Source organism: Haliotis rubra, unplaced genomic scaffold, assembly GCF_003918875.1.
Source record: "Haliotis rubra isolate DU_JTF1 unplaced genomic scaffold, ASM391887v1 Scf614, whole genome shotgun sequence".
NCBI classification, from domain to species: Eukaryota; Metazoa; Mollusca; class Gastropoda; order Lepetellida; family Haliotidae; genus Haliotis; species Haliotis rubra.
The window spans coordinates 481,015-494,522 of NW_025767318.1; the positions used below are offsets into that span (position 1 = coordinate 481,015).

The following is a 13,508-nucleotide window of genomic DNA, read 5'->3' on the forward strand; positions in this document are numbered from 1 at the left end:
GGTCCAGACTCGATTATTTACAGACCGCTGCCATATAGCTGGAATATTGCTGAGTGTGGCATAAAATTCACTGGCAACTCATAGTTAGTTAATGAAAGAAACATATTCAGGTTGTGGGGAATGTTTTCTGGGCTTGTCATACAGCAGCAGCTTCTTTGGTTTGTGTATGGGAACATTAGACACGCAGATCAGGCTTCTGGCTGACTATAACACATTCATTGTCATCTTTAACTCAGCTCATATTTCATTTCACCTAATTTCAAGATTACCCTGTTATCAGTGATTTGCATTTTTTTCATGTTTCTGTCCTTGAGAGAAGATTTGGTCAGTGTAGTATTTTTTATGTAAATTGTTTGATGTCCTGTTATGAGATATTTTGAAATCAGAAAGAAAAGAGAAGTTGTCTGCAGATCCAGAATAATGGAATGCTAACAGCCCAGGTGACAACATGAATAAACACACTTAAAATGAGGTGTATAAACCATTTGGATACCTCTGTATCAAGAACTGACAAATAGGGATGTTTCATGAATCGATACTTATCACGATACCCATGTCATGATTCGATACGTATCACAATACCTATTTTTCGTGCATTATTACGTAAATTTAGTTACATTTTGAACATTAATATTTCATATTTTATAATGGTCCATGAAAAGATCAACATATTTGATTCTCAGAGAACAGTTCTACATTCCGATCTTTGAGCATGAAAAATAATCATTTATAACTCTCATAACATCAAAAAACATGATACAATTGCAAAATGTAAACGATACATAAACATATTTAAACTTTCAAAACTAAATATCGATACAGTTTTGAATATATCGATAATTGTATCATCTCAGAAAAGTATTGATGCATCGACGTATCATGGCATTCCTACTGACAAACATGAAAGAGATGCATCAGGTGAACTCTAAAAGAAGTTATACTGAGGGAAAGAAGTAAGAGATCACATGAAACCACAAGTGTGCCTGTATTTTTTTCCAAGGTTTCTTTACAAGCTTTGTATCACACAGCTTGTGAAGAAACCTGGAAAAAAATAAAGGAACACTTGTACTTTCATGTGATCCCTTATTTTTTCCCCTCAGTATATATTAAGAGGTCTGATAATAATGTGATTCTCTTGACAAGAAATGAAAAGCGCTATAGATGTTATGATCTTGTAGCTGCTATAACAGGACACACAGGTTGTCATGCGTTCTTTGTTTATAAATAACAGGAACTTCCTGAACTGAAACTATTACAATACTCCACTGTATACAGTGCTTCCTGTGATGTCAGATGGGCAGACGTAACCCACCACACGTCTAAACATTTACCAAATCTTTGTTTCCGGGACAGACACATTTATATGTATATAATGATAATCATGTATGTATATAATGATAATCATGTATGTATATAATGATAATCATGTATGTATATAATGATAATCATGTATGTATATAATGATAATCATGTATGTATATAATGATAATCATGTATGTATATAATGATAATCATGTATGTATATAATGATAATCATGTATGTATATAATGATAATCATGTATGTATATAATGATAATCATGATAATCAGTCCAAGTTCATGTCTTCTTGCAGAAACCTATCCCAGATCTTAAAAAGACATAGATAAAAAGGATTACAAAGACAAACATCATCGTTTGCAGATAACATTCACTGACAACTGCTTATTGTATTTGCAAGGTCTTCTTTTTTATATTTTTGTGATAAAGACCAGGCTAGCTATTCTCGAAACGTTTGTAGCCCTACGAACTTCTTTAGCCTATTCTTAACACATTGGCTACGATCAAAGTTAAGAATTCTTAGGGCTCTTAACGCTTTTAGAATAAGGGCCCAGGCTACCTATTCTCGAAACGTTCGTAGCCCTACGAACTTCTTAAGCCTATTCTTAACACATTGGCTACGATCAAAGTTAAGAATTCTTAGGGCTACGAACTTTTCAAGAATAAGGGCTCTGTTTTACCTCAAGTTGTCAATTAAAGTAGTCTATATTACTGGTCAATTTCAGATCAATAATAGTAACTCGTTGTTTGGGCAAGGTATGATTATCTGCAAAGAAGACATGAAACTGAAATGTCCTGTATTTTATTGGTAGTTTTGGTTGTATATAAGCCTCAGTTTTAAGAATTTTGCCTTAAACAGGGTGATCAAAAAGTGAGTACCTGCTTCGTATCTTGCTGTGAATGTTATATCTTCCCTAACTGTACTCTTGATACTAACTGTGGGGCGTGTAGCATGGGGGGCTGCTCCCAGGGGGACGTGTTGGTGTGGAGACATTCACATGTCCAGGGGGAGTAGACTCGGATGTCCTCGGGATTTGTTCTTGTCTTGTTCCTGTTCCCGTTCCTGTAGGTATGGTTGTGTAGCTTTTTGTCTGGTGGTATTTAGTCACTGTCAGTGTTACGGTTGGGCACGGTTCAACTTGAATCATTTTGTGGGTTTTTTGCGGAGGTACATAGGAACTGTTACTCACTTTTGGACTTGAGTCAATTCCTAACATTGTTGGATACGGGAACCAGAGTAATAAATTCTTATATTCAACAAGTGTGGTATAATTGAAATACCACTCCACGCATGCTCAAAGTGTACCCTGGATTCAATAGCTACACTCCTTGCTATGAATGATGCTTACACCATCATGGGTTTCCCTGATTCAGACTAACACATAACATTGTCACTCTTTTCATATGAGCATAAATGTGATACTAGTTTCGAGAAATAACATACATACGCTGATCCATAGTTGTTGAAAGTTTGAAACTAATGATCATGGATTGCAGTCTCAGAATTGCCCTGTTCTTGTGCTAGTTTTTACCACAGAGTCTGGGCTCAAAAGTGGTAAATGTCAGTGATCATCATCAGAGTCTTCTGGGTCAAGGGAAGGTGGGTAGCTTCTAACAAAAGCGTGGTCAAAATGTCAGAATACCCACATGGGTACAATCATCCATTTCTGGTGGTGATGTTGCTGGAATATTGCTAAAAGCGGCGTAAAACCAAACTCAGTCTGTCAGTCAGTCTTGGGTCAAGCTGACACACAGGGAGGGAACTGGATTACTGCTCAAAGTGCTTTTGAGGTTGATCACTCACTTGTATCCTGAGTCACTCAAGCCATTATAGTCATAGTTGTCAAGCATTGTTTGGTATTTGTGGTACAAGCACCTTTACAGTGGCCCAGTTCATCATTCACATCAGGTGTGATGGGTTCATTCTACTAACACTCTAGCTAGACTTGCCTGGGGATGTAGTGGGTAACACTAGCACATATGGTTGTGGAATTGGTCTAATCTCGCTATAGATACGTTGTTTTTGTTGTCAGCCGTGTTTGTGGAGGGTTTGTCTTGACTTGCTGATCAGAGTAACCATGTACAGTGTGACAAACTCTGTCACTGACAAAGTAATAAGTGCCTGTACATTGTGACTACAAGTAATAATTGCCCTCTGACTGCTGCCTTCCCCTTTAAGTGGTGACTACCTGTACATTGTGACTACATCCTTAGTGATAAAGTAATAATTGCCCTGTGACTGCTGCCTTCCCCTTTAAGTGGTGACTACCTGTACATTGTGACTACATCCTTAGTGATAAAGTAATAATTGCCCTCTGACTGCTGCCTTCCCCTTTAAGTGGTGACTACCTGTACATTGTGACTACATCCTTAGTGATAAAGTAATAATTGCCCTCTGACTGCTGCCTTCCCCTGTAAGTGGTGACTACTGTACATTGTGACTACATCCTTAGTGATAAAGTAACTGACTGCTGCCTTCCCTTTAAGTGGTGACTACCTGTACATTGTGACTACATCCTTAGTGATAAAGTAACAATTGCCCTCTGACTGCTGCCTTCCCCTTTAAGTGGTGACTACCTGTACAATGTGACCACCTGTGTTAGTGATGAAGTAACAATTGCCCTCTGACTGCTGCCTTCCCCTTTAACTATCTGTACAATGTGACCACCTGTGTTAGTGATGAAGTAACAAGTGCCCTCTCACTGCTGCCTTCCCCTTTAAGTGGTGACTACCTGTACAATGTGACCACCTGTGTTAGTGATGAAGTAATACCTGCCGTGTTAGTAGTTCCTTCCCCTGTAAGTGGTGACTACCTGTACATGTGACCACCTGTGTTAGTGATGAAGTAATACCTGCTGTGTTAGTAGTTCCTTCCCTGTAAGTTATGACCTATACATTGTTAGTATTAGTCATTAGTGCTGGAGCAATTAATTGGGATGATTTTTGACGTGAGATTAAAGTCACAATCCCCGATTGTCGATTACAAATAAACTGCAGATCGATAATCGGAAATAATCATTATTTGATGCACATACATTAAAACGTTTTATTCTACCTTGTCATGTTTTCTTTACTGAACAATCCCGCTAGCTATTCTAGAAGCACTACTCCCTTTTAAACTTCTTAAGCCCATTCTTAAATCATTGGCTACGATCACAGTTAAATAGTTTAGGGGCTATACACGGAAAATGGGTCATTGCTTGTTTATAGAACTTAAACGGAAGCTGTGTACTAACACAAGATAATGCCTATTGTGTTTCAACCAATGGCAATGCTAGATATAGTTAGATTGGGGTGTGAACGCATTGCTAAATGTTATGAAATTAATTAATATTCATGAGCAAAAACTTTGTTATCTCATTCATCCAATCATGCAACAAAACGGATTAGGTATTCCATTCTACCATGACATATGCACCATGAATAAAACGCTGCTTTTAAATATGCACTTCATTACCCTTTATGTAGTGTTTTGACACTACTATGGATAGAGCTCTTCTAAAATGGTTTCGCTTACATTCTCGGTGAAACAGGAAAAAGAAACAATTTTACATAGTGTCAAATGTTTTAATTATTTCCACAACGAAGTTTTCTTCAAATATATTGCAAGTTGCAACATCTGTACTGGCATTCTACTTTATGGACAACTTTAATGGAATGAGTTATGTATTAAGGAACACCCTCTAACTTCAAAACAGATTCGTCCTCGCTTTGACCTTCGTTTGATCGCCATTGGCGCATGCCATTTTCAAACGTATTGTCCTGGATGTGTGTCAGTGCTTTTGCTTAGTTCGAAAGAAGTTATTTATTACAACCTGACTGTTGTCAATTTTGAAAAGACCAGACATCAAAGATCGAAGAAGCAGTGATTGTGTGATTCGACTTACATGTTGAATCTACCACGCTTTGAAGTTATCCGATCTAAACACATCAAAGAAATCGCCACAAACGTAACAATTTCAGATGACATGTTTGTTTACCCTTTTGTAAGGGTTAATGAGTGCAAAATATTCCTCACGCCGCGAGTGAACCAGCTCTCAGAAGTGGTTTTGACATTTTTCACTTCTAATTTTTTAGCAACAGCCAATCAAAAACGAACTTAAATGTCATGGTAGAATCTAAAATAATGCGGGCGGTGGGGTAGCTTAGTGGTTAAAGCGCTTCGTCACCAAGACCCGGTTCAATCCCCACATGGGTACAATGTGTGAAGCCCATTTCTGGTGTGCCCCGCCGATGTTGCTGGAATATTGCTAAAAGCGCGTAAAACCAAACTCACTCACTCACTCTAAAATAATGCGGTTATCTTCATATCACTACAGTGGAAACACAAGATAAAGATAACAAAGTGGTGCCTTTCCGTATTATGACCACCTGTGTTTTATAAAGTGATAATTCTGGCCAACGATATGGCTGAGATTTTGCCGATGTGACGCTAAATATTAACTCACTCACTATAAAGTGATAACTTCACCCCAAGTATTGCCTTCCCGTGTATGTTGTATCCAGCTGGGACAGTTATGTATTGAGACAGGCTGGTGTATTCTGACACTTCCATCTGATGAAATAGTGACAGTGGAGTTGACTTTGGGTTGTCCCTTCCCTGTTGTTCATGGTTGAGTCTTATCTGAACTGATGCATGGCACCACTGCATGCTCTTATTGCCCCCTTAACAAGGAGATGCACCCTATTTTAACATGGTTCTGCCTCTCAAAGTCAGGATCTTGTCTTCTATTGCATTATCCATCTTATTGCACCCATTGAGTGAGGCTTACTACCATGGGAAAACTGATAGTACGGGGAAAGGCTTTCTAATACAGTAAGTCATTTTGAAACAGTCAACAAATAGATTGGTTGCATGGTCATAATGGATGCTTTGATGGTTCCCATTTCTGGTGTCTCCCTGTGATGTGACTAGTGCTAGAAGTGGCATAAGATCCAACCCACTCACTCACACACGTGTGACTGTACACTTCATCCACTGGTAATGCAGTTTGCTGTTCTGAGTTGTGTCCCTTAGCCTTGTAAGGATCAGTTTATGGTTTCTGTCTGACTCTGATCTTTGGCCTGTCAGCACCATATTGATGCTTGTGCAGTGCACTAGCCCTTCGAGTGAGTGAGCGAGTGAGTGACGGAGTGAGTGTGAGAGTGAGAGTGTGAGATTGAAGGACGAGTGAGCATGCTTAAAGCCGCATCACCAGGTTGCAGCTTGTCATGGTTTACAACTCGCACAAAGAAGCACAGTTTCACAGGATGTTTGTGACATGCCCTATCTCTTGTCAGCTACAGCATTAAGCCACTTCACTCAACATACTTGCTCTTATCCATTGGGCAATATTGGCTGATGTTTTCGGCTTGTTTACCAGTGGTTTCTTCATCTGTTTCAAAAAGCACCTAGAGATTTTATACTTGAATCATAGACACGTTTGATACCGTTCCACTCAGTAACTGTGGGTCATCCTTTTCACCACCCTGTTTAAGTTGTGTCGTTGTTGTTGTGTCCTTTGTTTGAGATTGTGTTTCAGCAGGTGCCAGTGTTCGTGGCATGCTCCTGATGATGACTAGCAAGCTGTTTCAGTAGATTCTTACCCATTTTGTCACCTGTGTATTTGATCAACTCCAGAGACACCAACTAAATTAACTGTTGTTAGATTTTTAAATTATGCCAATAAAAATACATATTTTATCAACATGTGATATGTTTTTTTCAAATTTGAATCAATTTAGAACCAAATCTTTTACTCCGATTTGAAACCTCGTGAAGATCTCGGGACACACGATGTAAACCCAGAATGAACTTTCGTCACCCAATCTAAATGAAGAATGCATGGGTTGTGGAGCCAAATAAAAATCAGCATTCTAAAATGACTTTTTCTAGTTTCTTTGGAACTTCCTGATTATGTTTAATTTCGAGATACAGAAACCTGATATGCTCATCTGATAAGAAAGGTATGATACTATATGGGTGACAAATTCTGTATTGTATTATGATGCCATGTTTAAGTGTCGATTCTTAAACCATTGTTAAGCAATGCATGCACTCCATAATGTATCATACCATCTTATTATTCATCAACTTCAGAAAAAACAATCAAACAGATCATACGCTCGTCTGATTGTTTCGTTCAGTCATGCAAAGAATGTAGTTACATGGACAGAAAGTTCACTTGACCTGACCTCTAATGGAGGTGTGTTCAGATCTGCAGATAGGTATTGTATCAGGGCCTAGATTTTCGAAGCTCTTTTAGCGTTAAGATAGTCGTAAGTGCCATACATTAACATTAACTTACGAGTATCTTAGCGTTAAGAGAGCTTCAAAAATCTAGGCCCAGGCCCCGGGATCATGAAAAAATCTTAAGTCTAAAATTTGCTTAGCACAAAAATATCTTAAGTCTAAATTATTTTGCTTAGCTAAGATTTTAGATAAGACTGGATCATGAAACTGTCTCAGCCAAATCTTAGCTAAGACTAAGACTAAGACAGTTACCATGGAAATTTTAGAATGATGTAATCATGTCCGGTCACTCTTAAATAATTGAGGAGAATAGTTTAGTACCAGGCACCTGCTGAAATGTTCCAAACAAGTCAACTGACGCTTTTATCCCTGCCAAGGTGACTTTTAGTGTCTTTAAGGTTGGATGTTTTCTAAATACACCAACACTCTAACTTAAATGCTTTCTGCCATATTGCATTGGATAGTGTTTTCAAAATCCGCTTTCTGAAGGCCGGTATTGAGACGCCTATTACATCAATGTATATTTCCTTTTCATCTGTGACAAATACATCACTGAATTCCTCATACATTTTAGTATCAAATAAGAAATGGTCTTTGTCACTAAAACCAAGTGTCTAGGTGATATGAAATCGAACGCCTGTGTGAGAAAGACAGCACTTGTTGAAATGTAAACAAAGAAACATTGAGACTTTACACTGTGTACTGCATTTTCTCAAATTTCAAACACCCATTCGCTCTATTCAGTAGCATGCATAGGCTCAATACTTTTAGAACATACATGGAAATAGTATCGAAAGCAAAAAATAATAGATACAATACAGTAATGTGATATGTTTATACCTAAATTGTCAAAGTTTCTGTGCAGCGAACGCCATGACTGACGGAAAATCTCGCAGAACAACAACGGTAATGATCGCATATCTGGCTTCTTCTCTTACTTGCAATGAAAACGATAAAACATAACAATACACAGATAGTCAGAATCATTCTGATTACTCACATCACACATTTATGTACAAACGATCCCCCGAATCAAAGGAAAGGTCCTCGCGAAAATCCTGTATACCCATGTCACCGGGTCGCCATTTTGTAAGAAATCGGTCACTGGTTGTGACGTCACATATCGCCAACATTGTTGTTACATATTTGGCAATTTCTTTGAGGTGAAGGTCGGTTGAATAACAGTAAACACAATCGCCATGTTCCAATCGATTACACTTTCAGTGTATATTTTGAGTATCTTTCAGATATTTTTTCATGAAACTATAATTTCATTATCTACATTTACCCTTGTTCTATATCATATCCTTGGATATAGGGTATACGGTTTTCATTCTTTCAAGGGTTTTGTTTGTTTGAATAATATTTACATAAGAAATTGATATACTGAGTGTAGTACACCATATTTAAACCCTTAAACAAGTTTTTAAAAGAACAAACGAAGGCGTAACTGCAACATGTACTTAAATAGTTCATGTATCATGTGCAATATTCGCCATTCGGACCAATATTACAGTTGCATATGAACAGGTTATGAATAGCGATTTAACTTTCATGACCCCGGGCCAGGGTTGTGAAATATTCTGTTTAATTTATCAAATTGATGCCAAACAGGTCGCGTGTGTTGTTCATATTAAGATACAAAGTCAAACCGCCTAATTATGGATCTATTCAGGACATTATTTAAATGGTAAAATCAGTCATTTTAAGTTCTGTCACAAGAGTGTTAAATTCAGACATAGAAACCAAAACCTTTACACAATTCATGGATATTATGTGAGATATATACTGATCAGCATACCAGTGTCGCTTTTTTCCCATCGCCTCAAAAATACATAAAACAAGCAATGACGCCTACTACAATTTTGTAATCTTTTCAGTAATTTCATTATATTTGAAGATATGGCTAGTACTCAGTAAATAATGATGCAAAATCAGTCAAAAATACATCTACACAAACAGGAGAATATGTGAATTTAAGAACTAATTTACATATCGGATAGGGCCATCAAAATCGCTTTTACGTGCTTTTCTCATGTAGTACATTGTCATCTTTTCTTATAACTTGTGAAACTACTAAAACGTATCCGCCACATTGGGGAACTTTGTATTGAATACATGTAGTTTGGTTCACGGTGAACAAAACATAAGGAAAATATAGCCCCGTGATCCACAACGAATTCTCTCCAAGTGATATGAGTTACATTGACCTAGTGTTAAGCATAGCGGAGTTATGCCCCCTTATCTTTATATCACAGATGACCTCTCTGTCGTCCTTAGACGCCATAGAAGAAAATCCATTTTGACATTTATTGCGCGTAGTCATTTTAATGTTGAGCTGCATAACGCTATGCATAAGCAAATAAACCCATTTCATATATATACTTATGTCGCTCAGATATCAGGCTGTAATATATTCGCTCACACTTTCTGTAAAGATGCCAAATTAAAAAATCGGTGCAGCACAGTGCTTTTTTTACCGTGCACCATCAAAAGCCGAGAAATTTACTGTTTTGAATGCATAGCAAAATTTTGGACATCATTTAGCAGTGTTTATTTTCAAACCCGAGGTATTTGCATTTATACTTATACCAACGGATAGGAAATTTAATATTCCACATTTCTGTGTAATTTTATAGCTGTAACGGAGATACAGGACCACGCTGAAAGCACAAATCTCAGCACAACGCTCACTTTTCAAACCTTATGAAATTGTGCCTGAAAAAAACCTCGGCATCAAAAAGGACTTAAGACTGGTAGGTAGCAGTCTCAGGATTTAAGACAAAAAATGATCTCAGTCTTAACTTTTAAGACTAAAAAATGTACGTGATCCCCGATTTAAGACAATTTTTGGGACTTAAGATCAAAATGACAGACTTAAGCAAATTTTAGACTTAAGTCACTTTCATGACCCCGGGGCCAGGAGTACAAGTAGAACAAGTGATTTTTAAATAAGATTGAAAGGATTGCACTCTCAGTTGTCAAGAACATCAATTACACTGAGTTCTCTCCCTTGCATAAAGAGGATTTCAACTTCTGACTTGACAGTTGAATCCGTGGTGTCCCTGGTGTTGAGCTAATTCTCAATAGTCTGTTGTTTAGTTTAAGCTAGATTGTATTGGATGCATGTTGATAACATAGAGGAATTTAATCTTTGCCTTGCTTTGCATGAAGGGAAAAGGTTTTCAAGTTCATCACTTTTTGTACAATGTCATATACTTTTAACTAATTGTTACAATTTAGTGTATACTAGATATGTTATCCGTATTAGTTAGTCCTATCTTAACCCATTAAGTTACCTTTGAATTTGTTTAAATGTGTTAGTCATGATAAGTTTGCAGTTTATTGATGATCTACCTGTGGCACAGAATAATATTTGTTTGTGTCTCTTGTGGAGATTCAGGGTTGTGTACCCACAGCATCACTGCATGTTATAAGAAGCGTCTAAATTGCGAACCCCTTTGGATTCTGATTGGTCCCCATCAATCTTTGCTGGCCTTGGAGTGAGTGAGTGGGTTTAGTTTTACGCCGCACTCAGCAATATTCCAGCTATATGGTGGTGGTCTGTAAATAGTTGAGGCTGGACCAGTCAATCCAGTGATTAACAGCATGAGCATCGATCTGCGCAATTGGGAACCGATGACATGTGTCAACCAAGTCAGCGAGCCTGACAACCTGATCCCGTTGGTCGCCTCTGACAACAAGCATGGGTTACTGAAGATCAATTCTAACCGGACCTTCATGGGTGCTGCTGGCCTTAGAGGTGACCAGTGGGTCATGTATGGTGACCAGTGGGTCATGTATGGTGACCAGTGTTCACAAATAGCATCAGACCTTCAGACAAATCCGGCAGATTTGCTGTTGGTCCGATGGAAGTCTACTACTGCCGGCCCCAGTGTCCGACTGTATAGTTCACAATGACTTAATTTTTCTTCTGTGGGTCCCTTGAATTTTCAGTGGGTGACAGACATCTGAAACTTACAGGACCCAATGTCCTGTTATTTTGAAACATCATTCGTGAACACTGGGTGACCTGGTGATGGTATGCCAATGTACCTCAACAAAGTACCTGATCATTGCTCTCAATATTGACCACTGGATATTATGGCCAAGACTGGATGATATATAGACACGCCCTTTCCCTATAACTGGAGTAATGCTGAGTGGGTTGTTAAACATGACTGAACAACACACACACTCTCTTTCTGTATGAATTTTAACATGTGAATATTGTTATTTGGATCCATGATGTGGACAAATATTTGTTGAATGTGATTTAACATGTAAAATATATATATGAATAGTTTCTACATTATTGGACTCTTATCTGTATCCTTCATTACACAAGATTCTGTGACCCGTGAAGATCCGGGTGAAGATCTTCGGTGCAATGTGTGAAGCCCATTTCTGGTGTCCCCCGAAGTGATATTGCTGGAAGCAGCATAAAACTATACTCACTCACTCATGTGTCCAACATATTAAGTGAATCACTGTCATAATTTCCAAATGTTTACCAGTTGCAACAGGCCAAACTTTCCCCTGGCCAAACTTTCCCCCTCGACAATCTTTCCCCCTCGACAAACCTTCCCCGGGGAAAGTTTAGACAGGGAAGAAATGGCCTGCTACAATCGGTACCTAATTTTACATTCTGAAAGCCAACCTTTGATTTTTATGACCTGTCCAATCAAGGATATGAAGACAAAACTGTTTGTGCCATTTTATAACATGCCTTTTTGTACTGAAGATAGACAAGAAAAATTAAAATCTGTCCACAGTGACCATGATGGTGAACGGCGTCACACAGACATTTTCTGTTCAGGCCTTGTTATTGGCTAACGTTTGCAAGAATTATTAACTGGTTATTGTGTAAATCTCTTTCATCACTGTTTGTTTACATAATGGATCCACATTATTAGAAATCTGCAATGGTGTTTTACTGTATTTTGCCACTCTAATATATGACGTGGTGGTTTGGTATCTTAGCAACAAAAGTTTCTGTGTCATTTACACAAATGTTTCAAATCAGTTCATATGAGATATACACTTAACAAAGTTGATTTTCTTGATTTTCAGAAATACAAACCTTTCAAGGGAGTGAAGTATTTGACGAGGGCTGGAAAGTTCCAGATACGCACATAATCAACAAGACAGTATACTTTCTGTTCATGGTTTCCTTGTGTGAAGGAGCGTGCACATGAACACTGGGACGGCTGTGTGGGGCAGTCTGGTGCACAGAAACGTTCTGACGATAGTACATCGACGATGTTTCATTGATATGTATAAACTATGTCCTCCATTACTCATCACTAGGTACAGCTGCTATACAGTGTTGTCAATATGTGCAGTATAAGGAAGCCGGCTACTGCCCCACCAATGAAAGAGTGCAGTAGGCACGTCTGCTCTCATTTCATGATAAGCAATTTGTGTTGAATAATTCATAGTGACACGTTATCACATGATATGAAAATTAGTCTGTGGAAGTTGTGTAATTCACAAATCAGTTATACAATGCCTTATTTCCTCTGACAAGACAACTACACCCCACACAAGCTGTATACACTGACAAGTCATGGAGGAACGCTGGGTGTACAGACCTGTGACGTACCGATGTCCGACAAGCTCATGGATACGTCTGTAGTGACAGTCTGAGTGACTTGTTAACAGACCAGGGTCCTGTTCCACAAAGCGATCGTAACCCTAAGATGATCGTAACTCCCATACTTCAACATAGACTTACAACAGTCGTAGCGCTAAGATGATCGTAACTTCCATACTTTAACATAAGATCGTAACTCATAGACAGTCCCCTAAGATGATCGTAGAACTCCCAGCTTCAAGATGATTGTAACTAACCATACTTCAACATAGACAGTCGTAACCTAAGATGATGTAACTCCCAGACTTCAACATGGCAGCTAAGATGATCGTGAACTCCCAGCCCATATACTTTAACATAGA

General features: G+C 38.3%; 1 protein-coding gene across 1 annotated transcript in view; it reads left to right on the plus strand.

Moving 5' to 3' along the window:
• The window catches only part of LOC124255961 (AP-3 complex subunit mu-2-like), a 31,208-nt gene extending 17,827 nt beyond the window's left edge, over window positions 1-13,381 (plus strand). The window contains 2 exon segments of the mRNA XM_046689909.1: window positions 2,178-2,189; window positions 12,624-13,381. Coding sequence (XP_046545865.1) covers window positions 2,178-2,189; window positions 12,624-12,689 — 78 coding nt within the window. The 3' untranslated portion in view covers window positions 12,690-13,381.
• Window positions 13,382-13,508: the final 127 nt, after the last annotated feature.